The 25,259-nt window shown below is 42.4% G+C and overlaps 1 protein-coding gene across 2 annotated transcripts in view; it reads left to right on the top strand.

The window, feature by feature from the left end:
- LOC116842131 (voltage-dependent calcium channel type A subunit alpha-1) overlaps window positions 1-25,259 on the top strand; it is a 136,422-nt gene that overhangs the window by 56,858 nt on the left and 54,305 nt on the right. For both annotated transcript variants that reach the window (XM_032810877.1, XM_032810878.1), the window contains exons 3-4: window positions 23,492-23,609; window positions 24,480-24,880. In XM_032810877.1, coding sequence (XP_032666768.1) covers window positions 23,492-23,609; window positions 24,480-24,880 — 519 coding nt within the window. The remainder of the gene's footprint in view (window positions 1-23,491; window positions 23,610-24,479; window positions 24,881-25,259) is intronic.

Below are 25,259 nucleotides of genomic sequence, written 5' to 3'. Positions count from 1 at the left end.
TTCTTTGAATCAAGAGGATCAAGAGGATCTGAGGAAAATTGAGATAAAAATGTCATTCTTTTCCTCTCTCTTTCTCTCGACTTTGAAATTATTATTTTCCTCAAGTTCTCAGAAAAGAGCATGTGACTAAAAACGAGCGTCACGCGCGGATGAAATTGAAAATTTAATTATTACTCGGAACAATGGCACGCAGGCATCTCTGCTTATTCTCAAAGTCTTCCGACGAGCGCGTATGAGCTCCTAGGAACGATGCAATTGTGCGATTAAACGTGTCGCGGTGCGCGACGTGGGTTTCCCGGTATTCTAACGACTGTCAACCGGTATAGCGCGATTCAAAGACAATGTACTGTGAAGACGACTCGACATGACGTTCAAGACAACAGCCGTTTACTTCCGGGATCTGCGGTTGAAGAATATCGATTTTTTATCTTACTTTTACTTTGTAAAGCGATCCATACGAATTCTTCTTTTTTCTCTTTTAACGGATATCGCGTGGCTTGTCTCACACAATTGTCCGCATATTGTAATTGCGACATCAATTTTTTAACTCGCAGAGCTGTATTTGTTGCGTTCAAAGCTGCACTTTTTCCCGCAATCCTATTTTTGCGAAAAAAAAATAATTCCGAATATACGGCAGGAGACATATTTCACCGACACGACAGCGGTTGGTTTAATTTTTTTATCTCTTTTCCAACTAAACTCCGTCGTCGTGTTTTCGCGCCACTCGGTGAGTCCGCGGGTCGATACGGACCAAACATCCGTTTTTACGGATCACGCTGTAGATACGCGTGCACACGCGCCTGTAGTTCTTCGTACGTAATGAGACTCGCGGATTCCCCAGGGTTAGGCACGGCGAGAACAGTTTTACGTTCGCTGTGTTATCGTTCGCGGATCGTAACCCACTTTTAACGTCGCGGATAATGGCATTTAATTTGGCTAACGCAATTGGACGCGTAGTTCCTAAAGTAATCGTGAGCGTCGTCCACGTGGACACGCGTAGCATATCCTGCGAACACTTCAACAATATTATTACTAACGGTATTATTAAAATAACGACGTAGCATTCGTAATATCACGAATTTGCCTTGCGAACGAATTCTTTCGTTTCGTCATGCAGCTCGCGGATAACAACGAGATGGTAAAATCGCGAAGCACGTAATTATTTTCTCTGAGAGGGAGAAAGAGAGAGAAAAGTATAACAATAATTAAATACTACACGTCGCGCGTTCTCCCGCGGGCTCTCGATGACGCCTACATCCATCGCGCCCTCGCAACGCGCACTTAACGCAGTTTACATGGGAAATATGACTTTTTCACGACCTGACATTTCATACAGGCGTTGGTGATAGCTCCATAATCGAATACGCGGATAACATGACTCTTCGATCTGCCGTGCTCTTTCCGGTATTTACCAGCGTAGGAGGACGAATATCTCTGAACCGTGATTTCGCGGTCTGTACCTCCGAATCACCGCGAATATTCCGCGAAAAAACATCATCATTCATCCCACGTTACATTTCGACGTGAGAAATGTCATACGATGAATATTTCTTTTGGTATATTAGAATTAAATTACCCCGATGTAATATATTTCATAAATCTATTTTCCAATAATTTATGCCCCCCCTCCCACTAAGAGTATTTTATTTTAATTTAAATTTATTTAAATTCACGGTTAAAAATACGAGTTTCAAAATCTGGTCGATTATTTTTATAGTGTAGAGAATTGACACATACACACACACACTTTGTAATATTTCTTAATAATATTTTAATGGTCATAATACTCCAACAATTTTTATAGGAATCATGTCAAACAATATTAATCATTTTTAATATAACAGTATTTCATAGTATTATCTTTCAAAATTTGGCGCATTATCTTTATAGCGTAAAAAACCGGACTTTTAATATTTTATAATAATATTTTATTTTAAAATAATCATAAAAATATAAACATTTTTATAGAATTAATATTGATACTTTGTAGAAATTGTACTTTGATATTTTGTAGAAATATTACATCAAACAATATTAATGACTTTTAATAATACAGCAATACCTCATAGTGATATTTTTCAAAATATGGTCGATTATATTTTTATAGCGTGGGAAATCGGATTTTTAATATTTTATTGGGCATAATAAACCAAAAATACTTATAGATAATTATGTCAGGCAATATTAGTAATTTTTAATAACATAGTGAGTAATACTTCCTGGAAATATTCTTCTCTCCGTTCGCTAAATTGAATTTAGGGGATCGCGATGCTGACTAAACCCACCCTCGTAACTGGGCTTGAGATCTCCAAAACTTTCTGGGCGGCCAACGTCTGTTCCAATTCTTCGTAGCCTCCTTGGAGCGTATGCGTGCACGTATGCATGTTACGCGTTTGTGCGTGTGTACCTTCTCCGCGTATATTGCGACTCATTCGAGAGCAGAAGGAAGAAGACTCGAGTCTGTCCTTCCCGCGATCTCTTCCCTTCTCGTCTCCCCCGTTCTCGGACCACCGTCTCGTACCACTTGGCAAATGCTGGAGACGCGAAGTCGCCCCGACTGACCTTACTATTGACAAGGGCGTCTTCCCTGATTTATTAAGCTCGGGACGACGTAAGGAAATGAGCTTCTCGTCACACGATAAATACCCCAATAGAGAGGAGCGTGGCGGAAATAAGGGCGAAATCGTAGCTACCCTCTTGACATTTTTGTCCCATGGACGAATTCTCCCTTGTGTATACACTTTCCTTTCCCCGCAAAAGTGTTCACGCCGACAATTGGCGATTGGATTTGCGCGCGCGAGCAACTTGGCCGATGTTCAGGAACGTTAAATGTGCGACTGCTGAATGGGGCGAGGAGAGCCTGTCACGGTTGTACACGTGGCGGGAATATGAATAGAGCGATTAGAGGGAGCGTTTACGTGCGCGAGTGTGGTGCGAGTCACGGTTGTTTTAAATACGGCAAAGCCGACCCACGCGAAAGGTTCGCACGAACGAGAAGCCCTTAACTGTGGAAAAGATGAATATGTAAATCGCGTCTGTGTTCTCGGCTGGTTGCTCGCTACAATACAGTGGATCAGGCTCGAGAATGGCCCGTCGAGTTTTTCGTACGCCGAGCGGAATTGGTAAAATCGCGTCGTACATTCGTGCGTACGTGCTCGCACACGGAGGAGCGGATATTTTCCCCCTTCAATTATCGCGCGAACAACTTGAGGCTATGTGTGTGAACTACATATATCGCCGGTAAATGTTACAGTTCAAGGATCGCGATGGGGGGAGATCACGCGTAACAGGATCGTGCGGCGCGTATCCTCGTGAGATTTATCGCGCGGATGCAGACGTCACCCCTGACGAGATAACGAGAGATGCCGCTAATTAATAGTTAATCCGTCGAAGGTCCGCTTTCAACGCGATTCCGCACGCGTCCTCTCGGCGGTCTTGATCCCGCTGCCGACTGATGCCACTCGAAAACCACACTCAATCGTTGGTCGCGTTCTGACGGACTTGAGTGCCGTCCGCACGTGTCATCGGACAAAGTCCGCCAGGTCCACCATGAAACCCCACCTCTCTACTTAGGCTCGCATCAATAATTGTCGCCTGATACTTGCCTCATATAAATACAGATTTTTATTCAGAAACAGATCCCATTTTTTCAGTTGAATGACGTGATATTTGTATCTATAATTGCAGGTGGAAAACTTTCATTCCAGCCTTGAATTCAAATCTGAGTATCTCATTTGAGACAAGTTTCAAATAATAACTATTAATACGGGCCTTATAGTTTACTCTCGCGTTGGTCAAAAAGGGGAAGGAAGGAAACAAATAAATGTCGTGTACAGAATGATATGTACAACTGTTGCGCGCGTCGAAACTACGAATCAGAAGTCAATGGCTGCATTCAGCAAAAGAAGCCGCTTTGCAACAATTGTAAAATTTGTTAATATGATTGGTGCATGCTATTAATATTGACTGAGTCTAAGAGCATATACCAATCATATTCATGGCTTTTACAATAGTTACAAAGCAACTTTTGCTGCCAATAATATCATACATCCGCATTGAAAAGGAGTGAATTGACGTAATAGTAATAATGTAAAGTAACAATGAAAGTAAAATATAGAAACGATTTGTCGTAGACTAATTCTTTAAGGAGAAAATCTGTCCATTATCGATTGTCAGACACGAGATCGGAAATCGTTTTAGTATCGCGCTTATATGCGGGGTGACAGATAGAATCTGGAGTTTATTATCAGAAACGTATCTCTGAAGGAGTTCTTGGGTTGACCTCCCCGCGAAAATGAGAAAACTCCATCATATTAGTTTGCAACTCTCTAATCTTCAACATCGAATATCTCGGTAATTAAATCCGAAATTAAATTTCCGTTCGCGTAGAAGATTACTCGAATTTCCAGAAAAATAAAATTTACCTTGCCTGTTTAATGCTCGCGAGATTTAATTTACTAAATCTCGCGCGCGTAGGATCTCTCTCTTTCCCTTGCTTCGAAATAAGTCAAATATTTCATCGACCAAGATTTATTCAACATCGGAAATCCAAATATCGTAAGGGGGTACGTCGAAATCCCGCAGAGGGTACCACTGCATTATAGCCGTGTGCACTCTTCACATTCGAGCGTATACTGCGGCTATTTATTTGACAGATCGCGGTTAATATTTCGTTGTTTGAACTCGCTCAATCGACGATACGCGGAACAATGCGCCATAATAAATGACACGCGATAAAGAACGCCGCGTGCTGATAATCGTATGTGTAAAACATGAACGATGGTTATGCCGCGCAATTCCTCGAAGAACTTTTAAGTGCATTCTTCCAGATAGGTTACTCAGAACGCGTGAATGGTTTCGCAAAAATATGTGCGTGTATGTGTGTGTATGTGTGTGATCACGATGGATTAAATTATTTTGCAATTAAGATAGATAAATAAAACGGAGCGATATTAAGACAAGTAATTCTTACATAAATAAATAATTTTCGGTTTAAATCGAAACGTCTCGCAGGTGTCTCTCATGGACATTTCTAACTTACACTGAGCAAGAAATACTTGAAAACTTATTTGTGGAATATACAGTTTATTCACAGAAGTAGACTTTATTTCACAGAAATCAACTCTATATCCCACAAATAGTTTTCAAGTATTTGTTGTCAGTGTGCAGTTTTCAAGTGTAAGTTTCCTGGTTTCTTCTTAATGAAGTCTACACTGAGAGAAACAAATGGTTGGTTTAACTAAAATTCTAAGTTATTTTTCGCCTCAACCTTTTTTTTTGGTGGTAAAGTGGTAGTAGTAATATATATTTATGACAAGATTATTATGACTAACATTATAATAAAATTTAATAAAATATAATAAAATTTAATAAAATTTAATAAAAAAGTAGTTCTCTTGACCATGATTTATAATAATTATTTCTCTGTGATTATAATTACAAATTTAATAAAAAAGTAGTTCTCTTGACCATGATTTATAGTAATTATTTTTCTGTGATTATAATTACAAATACCAAATATTCTTTTCTCAGCGTGTAATATCGATAAAATGAAGTCAAGAGACATATCCGTGCAGTGTCAACCCTTTCGTTAAGGTAGGATAACAATCTATTTAGAAGATTCTTAGAAAGTATCCTAGAGCCAGGTTACTTTCTAAATGTCAGCAGCACGTGGCTCTGGCGGGGTAGTAAGCCGAAAAGGTGGTATGACATGCTCGCGTTACCGGTTACAAGGTTTATTCAGCCCGTCGGCGCGATTCACAGAACGGTGACTTCACTCACATTCATTGAGTCAGCAGCACACAGGCTACAAATTCTCGGAATTGTGCGCGCGTGCGTGTGTGTCTGTGTACGATATATAATAAAATCCGCATGCCCTAATTTCGAAGCTCATTTCGGGGAAATGCGAGTGTACCGTCCCTAATCTGGTTCTAGTATCAATGAAGGCCCGTGGCTCTCTTCTTGGAAGGGTTCGACTCGCTCGCCCTTTCGGTATCGCGTGTGCTAGTCATTCATTGATAACTATCGTCCCGGAATGTGCCTTACTAAATCTGTAGAACATCCGGTATATCGGTATGTATTAATTAGTCGCCCGATTCTGCCGCGAGATATCACTCATTGTTGTCTGGAACGATAATTAACACTGCCGTACTACGATTCGATATCGTTTATTCGTTTGCCGAATATAATCTGTAATGCTTTTGTATTTTTAATATATATTCTCTTATATATATTCTCATATATTATGTAACTTTTAGATTCAATTAATTTATTATTACACGGAATATAGAGTTTGCCGATTTCTTTCGAGTGTTGATGTCGTGACGCATTGCAGGAACTCCTTTTCTTCTCATTTTTCTCAAGTTAACAGTCACTATATACGCTTGCCGCTTGCTCTTTTCATAAGCGCACTCATTTTTCATTGCTCTCCTCCCTCTGCCTAAGTGGAAAATCTCAATTCGTCACGACACCCGACGAAATGCGTCTGCGACGCCGGCTGCAACTACTTGAGAACGCGCGTCTGCGTCAAGTAGAAACGCCGGCGTTAAGTCAGACCGCCACGGCTGCCTCGTTCCTCTTGCACTACTTAATTTCCTCCGTTTTCGTCTTTTTCTTCCCAAAATGCATTTTTCTACACTCGGTCACGGATTTATCAATCTAAATTGTCATCTTAGGTTTCGGTTATCGTCTTACTCCGAGTTTATTCCGCAAGTTCACAAATATTCACTTGTTAAAACTCAACGGTTACTATCAGTAAGCGAAGCTATCGGCAATGGAACAATTCGCGAATTTTTTCGCTTTTTGATATTGGGGTATACTGAGACAAAAATTGTTTAATGTTAATGAAATTATAATGATTTCAAATGCATTTCTTGTTAATCTAACAGAAAAGAAAAAGTAGCAATATGTAGCAAGTAGTAGCAATATGCATAAGGTTATTATTATTAAAGGCCATTACACACAAAATTCCGTAAGAACTTAAATCGTAAGCGTAAGGAAATCGACCAATCCCAATCGAGTATTCGGTTCTTCGTAATAATGGAGAGGTTCTTTAAGTTCTTACGGAATTTTGATGGCCTTAACTCTACAATAACACTTACTACAAAAATAGTTCTTTTAACTATGAGTTTTTCATTATGCGATTATAATTATAAATATCAAACACTTATTTTCTCAGTGTACATAAAATTACGCTCAGAAATTGCTCTTTGAGATCTCGAAGTTACCATCCTAGCCACGCAAATTACCGGATAGTAAAAATTGTCAGCGACGCGCTCACAGGCGCCAGACGTTTGTATACGTTCACGGCACACCCCATCGCTCTTTCAGCCCGCAATCTTGGTGTTATTTTACGCCCTTATTTCACGCAGTTTCCTCGCGTGCTATCCGAAAGAATCGCGAGACTTGAGAGCTTGCCAACGCGACACTCCGCGACGATCGGCGATTCACGTCGCGACACCACGCGACGCGCTTCGCCGTTGTCTTCACTAATTTCCGCGGGGATGAACCTTGCTCCAAATAGATTCCCTGGAACCTTCCTTCGAAGAGCTGACTCGCATGTCGGCGCCGTTCTCGCAGACGTTACCGCGTCGAGTCATTCTATTGGCGGCCAAAACTCGCGGCAAAGTTACACGCATCCGCCTTTAATGTGCTTTCTGTCCCGAAACGAGGAAAATAAAATTTCTCCACGAACAGAATACAACTACTTTCTGCTGAGTAATTCGAAATTTCTGATTTTCTCGAGTTTCAAATTTTCTACGAATTTTTTTGCGAAGCTCTCTGCGAAACTTGTACGCAAATTGAACATCTTCCAAATAAAATATATTTATGGCACATTACAATTTATAAAAAAAGAGAAGGCTTCCCCGAGGAAATCTTTATGGAAGAGATGGATCTTCGCTAAATTTCTCTTCCCATTCGTACGTAACTCTTTACTCGTCAGGGAATCGAAAAGAGGTTTCGTATTCCATTCCATTCGACGTCACAACCGATGCATTCGCGCGGCTTCATCGTGACTCATGCGGGAACGTGCCGAGTGGGTGAAGCCTCGAATCGGCCGATGCGGCGGCCGATTGATGCGACGATCAGAAAAAACGCCCTGATTGGCCGCGTCGATCACCGCAATTTACGATCCGCTCGCGCGCAAATATTTGCCCGACCGTTACTCGCGAAAACACCTATGCTTTTTCTGCGCAAGACCTGCACTTGTATATTTGTTGTTGCGCTACCACGAAAAACGCGCCACGCTGAATATTGAAGTTAGAGTAGAACAACATTTTGGCGGTGTCACTTGAGGAGTTCATTATCCGTGCGATAAAGCGTAACACCGCTATCGACCTGAACGAGAAATTGCTCTCACGCGATCAAAGAACATTAAAAAAGAAATTAATAAAGGTCTATGATAGAATTCATACAGGCTTGGTATCGCCTCCTTCGTGGATTTGCTCTCGGCATTTTCGTAAACATTTCAGTTCGCTTCCTCAAGAAACTTTCTCAATAAAGGAACAACCTGAGGTTTCAAGCGACCTCAGTCTCAGATCGTTCCTCTGCTAAGACAGTTTCCTGAAAAAACTGAGATCGAATGTTCGTGAAACGTCGAAAACAAATCTATGGAGAACGTGGCACCAACCCGGAAGTCAAATCAAACACTTGACTATCCCACGAAAATATAAGATTTACATAGCTTAGGAAGTCGTATTAGGAACTCTTTGATGCACTGAGAGAAAAAAAATCGTGAATTAACGACCATGATTGAGTGCTACTTGCTGAAAATATAAGGATAAAATACTCGCAAATTCGGAATCGAGGGGAGTTGCAGTTACTGTGTAGAACAATGGCAGCGAAACTGTCACGCAATTAGAAAGAGTCATTTGAACCAAAGTCCAAACCCTCCGGCTCATAAATAGTACTAATAGCATTGTCCGCGTTAAAGCTACGTAAACGTAGGAAGGATTGGGTAGAAGGAAAGGGCGAGGAGGAGGAAAGTGTGTGTATACGAAAGAGGGTGGAAGAGGTGGTAGACCAACAAAGGACAGATATCCAGCCGTAACAGCCGCCTACATGCTCCAGCAAAATTACCTTTCGATCTATTTGCCTCCAGAAAGTGTCCGGTTACGTCAGTAGCCCGCCGTCGGTCGGATGCTCGATGACGCTCGCCTAGTTATTAGCAGGAGCGTTTTTAGTCGCGCTTGCGGTCGATAAATGGATCGCTCAAACGATGCACAGACGCGTGCAACCGCGCTCTCGCCACTCGTCAAAGCCGAAAATTAAAAAAAGCATGAAAGAAAACACAGAAAAAGAACAAAAAACAAAGCAGCCGAGGCAGCGACGGTTTTACACTCGGCTGAAAGTTTTATATTCGAGCTCGAACTATTTGACTATAAATTTTGTTATATATGTATCCCTTCACATTTTTCGTCACTGTCGCGGAACATGGCGTTGCAAAATTCATCGGATCCGTCGTGCGAGGAATAAATGGTTGGGAGAAATGCCGTTGGGATAGTGCGTGTGGCTTGCGTGATGGCTGTGCACTCAGGCGCAAATTATACACGCAGCGTTCCACAGCAGTAATTCAATTTATTAGGCAGACAAGGCGGTATCCGTAGCTCCTTATTTCACTCACGACGAAATTGGGTTGGCGCAATTCAATTTAGCCGCGTTTTGATCCCCGGTAAAATTCGTAGCTTTCTTACGGCTCAGCGAGCCGGTTTCGTCCGCTGCGCTGCGGCGCGAATGAACGAACGAAAGCGGTAACCGCGTTCCTGCATATATATATATATATATATATATATAGCTACCGCTCTTTTTTTCACCCGGACTTAATAAATTTATTTACGAGAATACACAGATTCCATTTTTAAAAGCTGCGCGCGAACCTCAGGGCCGACGAGAAGCGAGCGAGTGCCCGTACCCTCGCGAGAGGTGAGATATTCCAGCGAGAGAGACATTCTCCAGTGTGCCGAAGATAAGACGCGCGGGTGAGAGAGCGAGACGCGAGTAAATATCTCGACGCGACGTTCCGCGCGCTTTCCCACCGTTTCACCCCCGATAGATAATTTATCGCACAGCTTGCGACCCCGTCGAGGATGTCACGCTGCACTCTCGACTACGTCGCTTCTGTCCCACTTATTCACGATTCCGCGCGCCCACGGGACGGATATTCTCGACGGCCCTTTCGGGGATTCCGTCGTGCGGAACTTTCGGCCGCGTTCTGTGGAAGTCGCGCCCGTCTTCCGGCTTGATTCCGTCAATTATCGCCTATTTCCACCGCGTCATTCGCTTAAAACAGCCCGAAGCAATTAAAATCGGACGCACGTCTCGTCTCAACTTCTCTCGTTCTGTCAAAACCAAATTTATACACGGAGAAACAAGCTTGGTCGTATTGGCGGCTCGTAAAAATCTTCTTTTAGTTATATTTCCATGATTATTAGCAACGAAATGTATTACGTAACCGAAATATCTGTTATTATTATCTACTGCTCTCTCTGGTAATTATCAGGTAATTATCTGATACTGCGCATGCAAAATGAGAAATTTACTTTTTGATCCATAAAATCATTTACGATTCAAACAAGCTCTTACACTGAAAAACTCATTTAGTTGAGTTAATCAAAATTTGGTTAAAATAAGATGGAACAAATATTTTGGTTGTGAGAACCAATATTTGGTACTTTGAACCAAAGGTTTGACTTTTTGAAACGAAAATGAAACAGGTTTAGTTTCAGAGAATCAAATCTTTGGTACAAAGAACGAAATTTTGGCCCTCACAACCGAAACATTTGTTCGACTCTATTTTAACTAAATTTTGATTAACCCAACTAAATGAATTTTTCAATGTACACTGAAAGAATAAATATCTAAGAAATAATAAATACTTATTCTCGGATACCAATAACATATTTATTTATACAATATAAAATATTGTTCATAAAATATTTCTCAAATAATCGAACTTCGTGTTAACACAATCAAATTTTGTCTTCGCTGGAAATTTGGTCTTCTCTATGATGAAATAAAATAACAATAGAAATAATCGTTGACTCTAATGAGCGGAAATAAGTTAGTCGCAGAAGGATGAGGGTAAATTTTGTTCGTTATCGGGACGTAAGTAACCGCGCAATTAGTACTCTACGATAGAGCGATCCTCCCTCTCGTCCCGCCCTTTTCCAATATCCCGTCTGTCCGGTCCATCCCTTCCGACTTGTATTAATCATCGGACGTCAAATCGAGCGCGGCGTGCCACTCGATCGCGGCCATGATCGAGACGCATTCGAGCCCAGAGAAGCATTCTGTCGACATACCTCGTGCCGCATGTTCGAGAGCGCGCATCTACAGTGTCGTCCACGTTCGCGCGTCGCTTTCGCGAAATAATGACTTTGTGACCCGATGACGCGCATACCTTGAACGGAAATCGACGGGACATCACAGAGATTCTCCGTCACGAGTACGACAACGAATTCCACTTACTCCTAACGTTTACTTCTGTAAATAGCTGTAGCGACATTTTGATTAACATTCATAAAACTTCCGAGCCAATCTGGTCTCTCGCGTGCAAGTGTTCTAATCTGAGAAATCTAAATTGGAAGTCGCGGACTATTCGAGATTGGTTTTTGGCAAAAAGTTTTGGCCACGATTCCTTTTCTCAACGCAAATTTATTCAGAAAATGTCATGTTTCATCTGTCGAAATTCGCCAAGAACTTTCATTCTGCACTGGGTGAGAGAAAAAAGCTAATAATAAATAAGAATTATTTGTTTATAAATAAATGATAGACATGTATACACTATCAACATTTACTTTACTGAGATATAAAATATTTTTCAAATAAGAAAATATACATTTTCTTAAAACTTTAGCTTCTTGTGAAAGCAATTGTTTATTCTATTTAAATAAAAGAATTCAGATTTAAGTAAATGTATTATTACACATGGAAAAAAGTTTGGTTGGATTAACCAATTTTTGGTGAAATATGAACGAACGTTTTGGTTGAAGTTATCAGAATTCTATTCAAGTTAATCCTCAACTCAACTCGAACAGAATTCTGATAACTTTAATCGGAATTTCTGGTTCGTTCAATTCAGTCATTTTACCAGAAACTTGTTTAATTCAACCGAAGCGTTTTCTTTTCGTATAGTACCCGCCAAATAATATTTTATCTTTCTTAGATATTTTCTTTCTCACAGTGTAGAACGTGACCGTGTTTGCTCACGCTTCCCGTTGACAGTATTCATCCGGATCGTGATGGTCTGCGAGATGGACTACTTTCAATTAAATAAGGGCGAAGTTTGCACGCGAAAGAGTCGGGTGTTCTCAGACGGAGTCTATATTGTAACTACAAGGCGGTGTAGAGTTAAGTCGGACACAATTAACTTATTAGGGCACCGATCGTCTGCCGGCCGAGTCATCATAGCTTCGCGTTCATTAGGTAGAGTTAGTTAAAGCGGGATGTTTGTTCTGACAATTCCTGTAACTTCGTGAGGTCAAAATTCCTGTAGCTTCGCGACAGCAAAAAGTCGTAGAACTGAGAACAATCGTGTGGTTGCGAATCCCCTTTTTCCTCTCGATACATTTCCATAATTTTCTTCCACCCTCTCGTTCTCCCAAAACGGATCATAGCAGGCCAGAGAGTGCGGCCCAATCTTCGAAATTGATGCGTAAGACTTGCAGCGTCTCGCTGCCGAAATCGCGTCAAGTAGGGTTAATTTATCCACGTTGGCGGGGCGGTATGCGATGACTGGCGTTGGCGATGCGGATGGTAATGTACCTTCCTAAACACACACACACACAAACAAACACAGACACACATACAGACGCCTACACACACAATATGTACATACCTAGCTACCTACACGCGGCACATACCGTTGGTCACACGTGCGACATACAAGTACAAGGTAAGGGAGGCCGGGTTGGAGAGTAGCTACGCAGCCGGCAGTCATCGTCGCCGCCGCCGCCGCCGCCGTCGCCGTCGTCGTCGTCGTCGTGAGGCTGACGTCACTGGACGAAATGGCGCTGACGTGACGTCACCGGGGGCGCCCGCTACCCTCCGCAACCCCTTTGACGCCGTTCTCTCCACGACGTTCACTCCGCAACGTTCTCTAACGCCATCCTCCCCCGCGTGGAGGGATGCCCGGGTCTCGCTGGAGTGGTTAGGTGGGGGTGGCGGCGGCGACTACGACGACGCCGGCTGGGCGCCGCGACGGTCGTCATGGGGTTCGTGGCTAGGATTTTTGGCTGCTGTCGTTTAGGAGGGCGACGCCGGTTTTCGAGTAACGATCGTGTGGCAGGGAGACGCCCCACGGCATGTACATAGAAATTGTTTTGCCAAGGTATACACACGCAGCCGCCACTGCCGTCGCCGTCGCCATCGTTGTCGCCGGCGTCTTGATCTTTACGCACCGTGACTGAGGATGATGACTCGTCCGACCCAGTCTTGCCGAGGGACGCGACGCGTTTCCGCCAGAGTTTCCATAGACTTATAAAATAGACTGCGCGCTCTTGCGGGACGGCCGATTACGAGATTGAAGGACAGAGATATATGCTAAGCCAAATGCTTTCTCTGCCATATAGTATTGTAGGAGAGGGCGATATAGGAGAAACCAAAGAGAGAGAAAAAGAGAGAGAGAGTGAAACACAGTGAAAGAAAGAAAGGACGTATTGATCATGTGATTGCTTCTGCTCTCCTTCGTTCTCTTCACAAAGTAGACAATTAGACCAGGAAAGCGTCTTACTCTCTATCGCCCTATCTTATCAATGCTGACTTCATCCCTTCTGCAGCGATGCGCTATTCTATATCTATCCTCTGGTCAGAATAGTTGATTTTTGATTGGCTCTTTGATTCGTCATATGCAATAAGGAAAAAACGAGTAGAAGCGAAAGAAAAGCTCTTTTAGAAATGAGAGAACAGCTGTAATGAGTGAAATGACGAACTACGTTGCAGTCTCTCTCTCTCTCTTTCTCTCTCACATTACTGCGCTATTGCATATAGCGGATCAACTCATACAGCGGTATACAAATTCCGATTAGAGGAACTCCAGTTTCCGGATGATTCTGGCGACTTGGTTTGTCGGAAGAGTGACGATCTCTCAGATGATGGCAGGTACCTTCGCCAAATTAAGGCGCGCGTTCGTTTGGACCGATCGATTAATTCGGGGATAGCCGTTCGCGGATGTAGTCACGCTCTTCGTCGTCGACGCGGCTCTTCGCGTTCGTGATCGCGATGGGGATCTCGCAGTCGTGCTGTTGTTTTCCCGGCACGCTCCCACGATCGATCGATCGTCTCCTGAGTCAGAGCCTGAGCTTGTCGTCCGAGTGTTTCGCGCGTTATTGAATACCACCATTAGCGGTTACCACGATGGCATCCGATAATTCAAGATGGCTTACACGTGGCTATGAATAGACGACGCGGGATGAGAAACGGTTACTTAGAAGCCGCGACGGATTTAGGAATCCGTGCGAACTCCCGAAGACATAATTCCTTTTACGTTCGGTTGGGTTCTGAATAATGAACGACGCGGAATCTAATCCGCGCGGGCTGTACATTATTAATGACGATCCATTGGATTTGACGATATAAATTACGCAGAAGCGATTGATCATGACACGCCAATTGAACGGGCAGAATTTTACCGGATTTGCCGCGGGGCGCGCGATAAGCTGGGGCGAGATTACGCGTAAGAGTTGCATTTCGATGTTCCCCATTCGAGTCTGCGAATCAATTTATAAATCACGTCGAAACGAGGTGATTTATGAAAATTAGAATTGTGTTTAAAAAAGCCGGAATAGGAGAGAGAGAGAGAGTAGCTAGCCTATAAAAACCTACATGGAGAGAATATTATAGATAATATATATATTTCTTCTTTTCATATATATTGTTTTTCAATTTTATTACGTTTCTAATAGACAGTCGCCAAGATCTGTCTTGTTGAGGAACACAGTAAATTTTTTCTGGCGAATGGTCAATTTCAACATAGCAAATTTTTCAATAATACGTTTCAGTTAATACAATATAAACGGCACATATAAAGATAGTCAATTACCGCAGAATATCGGTCTAGTTCTCGGTTACAAAATTCTACAGTAAATTTTGTTGTAAAATTCTCTTTGTATGAGAATCAAACAATTGCGCTTTTCTGGTATAATATACTCAAAGAAAATATTGCAGTAAAAATTACGTTAAAATTATATTTCCTTTTACAATATTTTTCGTAAAACTCTGGATTATATTGAAAAAATTGTAGTATAAATTACTATAGAAATAGTAAATTTAACGATCTCTATTTGGTATACGATATAAAAAACATTCGAGTAATTATAACAATTTTGTAGTAAAAAGTCGAACGTGGATTTTTGAGCAAATACATTGTGATGTATTTTGGTCATAACTCTGTATAACCCGAGAGATGACAAAAAAAATATTGTTATAATTGTATCTACAATATTTTTTCTGTGCAAAGAATTATATTGATTATATATTTTTTTTGTTCAATGTTTTTTTTCCACTTTACTAACGGGAGAATAATTCTTTTAATTTTACAAAAAATATTAACTTTCATCAGAGTAAATAGCTATGAATTGAGTTACAAAAAGAAAACGTTTCATTTCAATCGTTTTATTACAGCACATTTCTGAACGTATTACATATATATATATATATATATATATATATATATATATATATATATATTAAAATATATGAGTTTTATGTATTATGGCCAACGCGCGCGCAAAATTCGCGAAAATCTATTTCGAGAACGTTCTACTAGCGTGCGATACGAAATAACGAGGATACACGGAAGGACGAGCGTGTGCGTTAAATCGATTGCGCTGAGATTATGTCACACGAAGCGTCGTTAAAACGAGCGGAAGAGCATGACACTTTTCTCCGTCGTATTGGACGGAATCGTCTCGGCCACGGACTGAGAGCGACTCTTCTCATTCGCGAAACTCGCCCGGTGGATCTGTGTATGACGAGAGAGCGCCTCTCGCGCGGTCCGATAACATTCGAAAGAGTTTGTATCGCGAAAAGGGAAAATAATGGCGCGGCCTTGCGACGTGATGGCCGCGTCGCGTTGCCTGCCCGTCGATCCGGAATCGAAGGTCAATTATTTTTAATGTTCCTTCGCCTCCCTTTCGTTGGCGCCTGCCGCTACCTATACGTTGGCAGACTCGATTCCAAGTCCGCTGGTCTCTCAGTCCGTAGTCTATGCTCTCGTATTTCAAATTACTCGCGGACCAAACTGATTCTAATAAATTATTTTAAAACGATGCGATTGCGACTGCGCGTGAATTAAACATCTTCGTTAATTAGCACGTCGACGCCGCCGCGCTGATTTCCATTGGTCGCACAAGAGCTCGACCGATAATCGAACTATTGAAGATACGACGAGGAGTTACAACTTGAAATGTATGCACTTTTCATTTCGTTTCACTGGCTTCCTATCAGCCGTACGATAGTGATTCGTTAGGTGCAATTAATTGTATTTTATTCGTAATATCCATTAATGAAAAACGGTAGTGTATTATAACGCCAGTTGTACCGGTGATCGGGCATTCAACGTGTTAATCCGACGCCTTACCTACGAGCTCTCTGTATTTTATCGTTTAACTTCGTTCCATCGGCGTAGTAATAGTTATCGAAAGAGCGAAATTTACCTGCTCTATTTTCACAGCTTCACACCTGGAAGATCAATCGCAGTTATGCAAGAATGATTCGATCCACATGGAATACATTTCGAGAAAAATGGGGATGAAAATTTGATATATTTAAAAAATATAAGCACTGAAGTTCTCCTTGCAATCATCCAAGAAATCAAGCATAGTCAATTTTTTTTTCTTCAAGAATATTCGTTGGCAAATTTAATCCTTAAACAATTGGTAAAAAAGATGCAATTAGTAAAAAATGTCGCATCTAATGGAAAATAAAAACTGTTTTCTAATTAATCCTAGGCGCTTATGATGCTCTTTCTTGTTTTATATAGAAAGACGTATACGAAGAGAATATTGTAATAGAAATTACAATACGATTTTACCCCAGAAATAGACTGGGACTATGATGAAAATAAGATATAGTAAAAATGACCATGAACACCGTAAAAATTACCATAAATGTAGTAAAAATTACCATGTTTATGATCATTTTTATATTATATTTTATTATAATTTAATTATATTTTATTATAATTCACTATAATTATAACTTATTATTTATTATAATTTATTATAATTTTCGTAATAATGCCAGTCTATTCTCGGATTACTAAAATCGTATTGTAATTTTTACTACAATATTCTCTCCGTGAGAGAATACTGTAATAAAAATTAGACTACTCATTGCTAAAAGAAAAAACAAGAGCTCGAAAATCATAATTTTGCGGCTTGGATCATTCTTGTATAATTATGGTCAACTGTCGTGCACCGCGAAAACGGTATTTTGCGACAGCTCCACAACGACTTTGCACCTAAACTCGTCGCAAAAACTGTACGGTGCATTATTTCACAAAGTGCAAGGAGAGCTTCGTTTTTTCCTTTAGTCCCGATTTAATGTGGCTCTTGCCTCGTGCACTTGCCTATGTCCCGAGAGCTGTATCGACGGCGTACGCTAACGATATCCGGCCCTATCAGAAATGTACATAATTAACGAGGCAAATTACCAGCGCGAATAATAAATCGATAAGTGCTTTCTCCGTTAAGTCGCGTGTAACCCGGGTAACTGGGCTCGAGATAGAATTAGTATTCTCTCTCTTCCCCCCCTTTTCTCTCTCTCTTCCTCTCTCTCTTCAATAAGCCCTTGGGACCCTTTGAGAATAAAGTATATCATGCCGCGCGCTCTATTTTCGCGGAACAAATACCCTCCTCTTTTCGCATCGGCCACTTGGAGCGGCCGGACTCGCGCCGTACTCGCTCTCTCGCCTGTTCGTACTCCCGTTTTGCTTCAATTAGCGAGGAATCAGAACCTTCCTTTGCCGCGAACATCAACGCGCCACCGGCAGCAGTTTTTGCGCGGCCGCGGCTGCAACTCTCGCAATTTCTTACCCGACGCATTCTACTTCAGACGGGATGTTTAACCATTGAAAGATCCGTTGGTGCGCCGAGTAAATAGTCAATCCTTTTCCCTTTTTTCTTTTCCACGTGGCTGTGAAAGTCCTTAGTTCTCGGCATGGTTAATCGGGAAAGCGATTGTGGGAGCATTTCATCGTCTTCTCGAAACCTCGTCGCAATTCTTTTGTCAAGATCGGTCTTAAGATTCGCTTCGGTCACCCTCGAAATGTCATTCCTCTTGCGATTTTACTTTCAAGATTTGTTTCTTGCAACCACCCTCGGAAGCGTCGTGGCTTCTTCGTTTAGAGACACGCACGTGTGCGACATATGTTTTATATATATATATATATATATATATATATATATATATATATATATATAGCGAAGCTTTTTTATTATTGAAGACGTTGAATTCGATCTCGTAAAATCCATATAATGCGCCTCAACATTCGAAATGACAGCGCCTTTTGATGGTGGCTCGAATGTCCGCTTGCCCGCACGTGACGGCGCGTTCCTACCTCCGGAGATAGTCGAAATATGCAACGACGGCTGAATATTTATGAAGCGACGCTTCGGACGTGAAGAGAAGGGGGAAAGGGAAAAAATTCGACCGGGAGCGTCCGCTCGGCACGTATTAATTACTATCGATGAAAAACAGAGGCGTCCGGTAACACGACCATTTGGCACGGCTCGCGTCCCGCCGTTATTTGCTAACCGGTAAAAACCGCGCTCTGCGCCGCTCGAAGAGACAGAGAGAGAGAGAGACAGAAAGAGACAGAGGGAGAGAGAGAGAGAGAGAGAGAGAGAGAGCGCTGCAACACAGCGTTGTTGCATAAATCGCGATTAACCTTCGCGCCGAGGGCTCTCGTCCGCATGCGGCAATCCGTTGCAAGCGCAAGACATCCCCGCTGCTCTTGTTTTACGAGCGCGACGCGACTCGGCGCGCCGCGAACGGGGGTTGATTCGTCCGGGGGATCGAAACGCGGTCTAATAATTGCGAGCACGAGCTTCCCGACTACAAATTTATCCCTTGGCCCTGATCAGGTTGATTCCAATCGGTTATTTGTTTTGTATAAAGTGATGCTATCGGTTCTCCCAGCAAGTCATGTAATGCAATGTGGCAATCAGGACTTTATTAATTATGAGGATCATTACATCCAAACTCTAATTGCGTAGCGCTGCTTCTTGTAATTTCAAGTTCTAAGCGAAAATTCTTACTGGAAGAGCATTCTTTTTCTAATAAAGTAGATTGAAAATCTACTAGATATTATTTATTTATTTACTTTATAATATATTCTATATTATACATATTTTTCCCCCGTTTGAATTAAATAAAACCTATTTAGCTTTGAATAGAATACTCTCTTATTAAAAAAATGTCTATTAAGAACGAGTTTCGTACAGTGGATGAGAGACGAAATTCTTCTAATTTTAAGAATTTGTCTTTAGAATATTCTTTTTTCGGTTTTAGAAGAATCCTCTTAGGAATCCTTTTAGAGATCTCTTTCTCTCATATATGTAAAAGTAAAATTCTCTAGAATTGAAAAATTTTCGCTAAGGATAAGATTACATTTTTGGATGTAATAATCAGAACCTTATTGATAATAATGATTATAATAAGATCGAGGGCGATTGTTTGGTTATCAGAAGCTTTTTCCTGTCGAGGATGTACAGAGAGAAATATATATATATATATATATATATATATATATATATATATATATATATATAAATATAAAGTACATACATGGCGCACGAACTGTGCGATTGAGTATCGTCGTGCAAATTCCGCAAATTAAATTGAACGACCGCGGCGAGTGACAGCTCGGTCTAATAATATCGTCGTGGTGATAGCGAAATTTCGCTGTTTTAATAATGACTGACTTAAGCCCGCCTAATCGCGGAAGAATTACACCTGTTGCTGTTGCAACAATCTCCACGATCGCAATTGAATCCTTTCCATTAGGTATATTGCTCCATTTCGCGGCGTCCTTGCAAAATGGACACACTGGACGAGCCAGCCGGTTCATTTTCGAGAGTAGTATTGATCCCGCCATCACAGAATAAACTGGATCAATTATTCCTATCCTGTTTTCAATAATTCAGCGACGTTAGGCTGAGGCTGAGAGAATAAGCATAAGCAACAATACTGACTCTTACAGAGTCGAGAAATAACTCCCTTCAGATATTTCATTGATTTATCTCTCGAGCGCGTACAATACAATTTTATTGACATGATTACAATCGACTCAGATGAGGCCAAAATGAAACCAAGATCCGTAACACATCCGAAGATAACCGTATTTTAATAAATCATCTGTGTCTAAAGAAGCAAATCGACAATTTCGATTGGAAACTCGAGCTTTGCCGGATGCAAAGCAACAAGTGACAAATCGCGAAAAGTCGCCGACGTTTGATTTTTCATCCGAAAGATATTTTTGAAGTGCGACGGGGAGGAGGCAGAAGGGAAAGAGAGAAGGGAAGGAGACAAACTGGGTCCTGTTATTTTCAATCTTCGCGATCACTCGTATATTTTTGTATATTAATTATTTCTCGCGAACTTATATTCCCCATTGGCGCCGCTTCGTCGCCAGAAATGGCCGGCGTAAAAGGGGAGGAAGAGGCTCGTAAAACCAGGAAGGGAGGCGCGCCGTGGAAGTGGCCGATAAAATTGGCAGGCGCTATTCCACGTTCCGCGCGCATGTTATTCGATTTTGCAGATACGTAAAGGCGAGCGGCGAATATCTCGACGCGAACTTTTTCCCAGCTCGAGTCGCTCGCAGTCCAGCTAAATGGCGTGTCGCAAAGCCGCGCGACAAATCACGAAACTTTATCTGTTATCGTATATTATGCACGGGCTGCACCCGAGTGACGTCTCGGCGAGACTTTTTGTCTCAATTAACTGCGATTGGTCGTCGCTCAGTCGAAATTCTGAGACGTCGGTACTTGTCGAGTTTTCAGATTTTGATCGACTCGCTGTCGGCGCTACTAATTTCACGCTCTTCTTGCTTAAATTAAAAATAGTAACCAGGAGCTTTTGTTCGCTTTTTATTTATTCGGCAAGATTTCACACGTCATGTCAAGTAAATCTCTGATCGAGGGATTGTTCTCCGCTCGTTGCAACGTTATTTACTTGTGTGTGCATTGTGAAAAAAATAGAGCACATATCGACATCCTCGAAAGGATCTCGAGCGCTCTTTACGGATTTTCGAGGGACATCCCAAATTCAGGTGCGATCGATCGGGAATAGACTCCTCCCTACGTTGTGCAAATTCAGCAGCGAGCTGTTTTTAGAACGGCATCAAGTGAATCGTCCGATTCGCGTCACTGCTCAGTCAAATTAGAAAATTATCTCCGCTTTTGAGCAAACAGTCATACCAGGAATTATTCAAAGTCACACTTCCTACTTGAATTCTTATTTCATTTGAATTCTCGCGACGGGTCACGTCGCGTCGAATATTTTAATCGTAGAATCAAGACGTGTTATTCCATGACTTCTCAATTTTTCAAATGTCAATTAATTCACGGACAAAACGTTCTGTTTGAGATATTCGAAATAAGACGTGAAACAGAATATATTAATTAAATACAAAATTTTAACTACACACACATGCACACACAACTTTAAGCGGTAATTCGATTGGTCTTATAATAAAGTGCTTGTTACGTTAAAATTAGGACACGCGCATACACGAACACACACACACACACACTCACGTGTACCGGCTTCTATGAGAGGGGAGCGTTTATCACGAAGATAATATACCGAGCTTTCGCGGCCTTCGTATCGGATACGATTTTATGAGCGCAGCAATTTCGTCATCGGCATTATTGCGTGCACAGCGCAGTCGGCGCATTACGCGCAGGGAGCGAGGATGCACAGCGCGGGAGATCCTTGCCGTGAATTATTGCATTATCGTGTGCCTTGATTGCACTCGCTCGCTCTATCTGCAGCGCGAGAGGAGCCGCGCACTACGGGGTTGTCTGTCGCAAAAGTCTCGGCTAATGCACTTAATTGAAGCCGGGGCCGCGTTATGCACCTCCGTTCGCCATTAACGAGCTCTTTCATGATGATGCGATCCCTCTGAGCCATCGGCCGAGCGAGTGGCCGCGTGCGGCGCGTGAATAATTCCGTCCCGAAATTTTCCGTACACTCTTGGGATGCGCCTCTTGTCGCATCTTCTCGCGAATCTCGCGAATCTCATCGTCGTCTTGCCTCGTCGTCTCGCGCACCACGAGAGTGGAAACTTTCACGACGATCTCGTTGAGATACGCAAACGTCTCTTCCCGATTGGTCGACTTCTGATTAACATGCTTGCATATTTAGCGTTAAATCCGACCGACCAGGTCTTGAGATCCATCTGCTTAATGTAGACCGACGATCATGTGGTCGATTTTCAGCGAGAAACGCGCAACCCGAATGTAATCTCTCAGATTGGACTCTGCTCTCGATGAAACGCTCGAATTAAGGATACATTGCTCGTATAGTGTCTGCAAAAAGTCGCTGAAAAGTACGCTAATATTTTTATTTTACAAATGGGAGAAATGAATTAATGAAAACATATGATATATATACGTAATATAATATCACATACATATACTACACATTTACACAAACTTTATGTTTTCTTTTATTTGCGCAAGTATTCATAAATACTATAGATTATTAATCGTACAATTAAGCACGAAAATATTGCTTCGCATATTACTCATTCGCCATAATATTTTACATATTTAGAAAGGCAAAACCTGCGCGCAGACACGCGTACGCGCATGCGCACACGCCATGAAAACGTCATTATGTTTACTGGACTCCTACTTGGAAGTGGACTAACTTTTCAGATTGTGTATTGATCCAGACTCTAGATCAAAGTCAAATTATTTGTAATCCCTTAATAGTGATCACCGTTATTCGGGGTTTTTCAAGAGTTATTATTGATTGTTGCGACATTATTACTGTCCCGTTTGAAGATGTTACCGATTTCAACTCTGCTCGCTAGACGTTAAATTGCGTTACATCCAGTAATTTTAAGTCGGACGACTTATAATTAGATATCACATTTGGATATGAGAATCCGTGACGACTTGCTAATCGCCTGCCAATGGACGGCGAACCAAGTTCACTGACACGTTCGCCTAATGACACAGTTAACGCTTCATCCATTAATAGCCGATAATCGAGCCATTAATAAGTGGTACCATTAATAGTAGAGCCATTAATAAGACCGACGGACTGTGGTGTGCCAGCTTCCATCCACTTCGGGGGCTTTCCGCCGTCGATTCTTCTCTATATCCCCAAGTGGAATCGATCTGCGGATGAGTGTCTCGCGCTCGTGGCCGGTGATAATCGGCGCGACGTTCGCGGTGTCATTATTTGATGTACGTCACGCGAATAACCCCGATCGGACTTGAACGGCCAGTCACTAATCCCTTTCATCCGCTGTCGGTTGCAGGTTGGCAGCAGCGCAAGAGGCGGCACAAAGGGACCCTGGATACGCGCGTCAGTACAGGAGAAGGCCGAGGTTGGCCGGACTGAGTGGTCTCGGTGACTGGACTAGCTTCGGAGGGGAGGTAAGAGAGCTGGCAATTACGCTGGGCAACAATTTTTAACTTTTGTTTGTTTGCGCCGAGCGTTTTTGATATATTTTCCGCACAATAAAAAAACATAAGTTTTTTTTTGTGTTGAAATCGATCCGTGCAGAAACTTTTGTGTTCAACTTCGAAGGAAAATAACATATAAAAACCATTGTCGTGCATCTCCGAAATTGTTACCAATGAAACATTTTGCTTACTGTGTTAGAATTTAGCAGGTCAAAATTAGTAAGAATTGGTGACTTTTTATTGGTGATCTTTAGCACAAAATGGCTGTTGGCGATCGTGTTATTGTCGTTCATTGTTTCCGATGTTGTAACTGTTACGACCACGCTCCGCTGTATTAATTCAACGTCAAACACCGTTGCGGTCGTTAGTCTCTCGGATCCACCGATGGATCCACCTATGGCGGTTCCTCCGAACGCATTGCCTGCGGGTCGATCTCGCGCGCGTCCCCGATAGTTCCCTAGCTAGCTTCGCCGAGGCGAACGATTTCTTCCCGGCGATTTTCAGCCGGAGGACAATTTCCCCCAATGTTTAGCCGAGTTACGTAACATTCGATATTTTATTCGACCTTCAATGATCTCACTATTGCTCGATCGGTGGAATCGGCCGATCCAATCGTCGTGCGGATAAAATCCAACGATGTCTCAAGAACGGCTTCTTTAATAGCTCTTAGTAATGTACTTTTTCTGGAAGGAGAAGGGGGAACGCTCACCGTATCGGCTAGAAGAATCTAATAGCGCGGGGCGCTCAATCGTCTGGAAAAAGAGAGCGCAACGAGTTTTCTTCCACCCCTTCCATGATATCCTAGCTCGTCGGCGATCTAACGTGACATGTCGTTTTCAGGTATCTGGTCTGGTGGACATGGCAAAAGGCCGGGATCAGGGCGGAGGGGCGGGTGGGGGTGGGCCAGGCGCCAAGGCGCCGTTGCCCTCGTCGTTGTTTATCCTGTCAGAGAAAAACATCATACGAAGGGTCACCCGCTTCATCATCGAGTGGCCGCCCTTCGAGTACGCCGTCCTGCTCACCATCATCGCCAATTGCGTGGTCCTCGCCCTCGAGGAGCATCTGCCGAAGCACGACAAGACTATACTCGCACAGAAGCTCGAGGCTACGGAGGTCTACTTCCTCGGGATCTTCTGCGTCGAAGCGAGCCTCAAGATCCTCGCCCTCGGCTTCGTCCTCCACCGCGGCTCCTATCTACGCAACATCTGGAACATCATGGATTTCTTCGTCGTGGTGACCGGGTGAGGGCAAAACGCTTCTACTTTCTCTTCCTCTCTTCTTTTATGTCTCGTCAGCCGAGTATTCCACTCTGCGTCCCCTCCTCCTTTCATCGGTCCCTCTCTTCTCTTCTTCTTCCCGTTTCCTATTGGTTTCCCGTAAGATGTTAGTCACACTCGCGCGCCTTTGAAGAAAGAAAGCCGACCTCCTTCGGTCGATTCAATCATTTGCCGATTATTAATTGTCCTGTGAGCGAAATCGTCCTCTCATCATCTTTATTCGAAAAATTCTTCTCTCACTCGCGAACATGACACATTCAATATCACCGTGTCATCGTATAAACTTAGCCACAGTGCTTTCCTCTGTGCAGTCACATTTTTTTATTCATATGTATAAGTAGGG

The sequence above is a fragment of the Odontomachus brunneus genome, unplaced genomic scaffold (genome assembly GCF_010583005.1).
Source record: "Odontomachus brunneus isolate Ranch 3 - 2012 unplaced genomic scaffold, Obru_v1 Obru_scaffold_021, whole genome shotgun sequence".
NCBI lineage: Eukaryota > Metazoa > Arthropoda > Insecta > Hymenoptera > Formicidae > Odontomachus > Odontomachus brunneus.
Note: the sequence above shows the minus strand (reverse complement) of the source record. Positions and strands in the feature narration are given on the sequence as shown.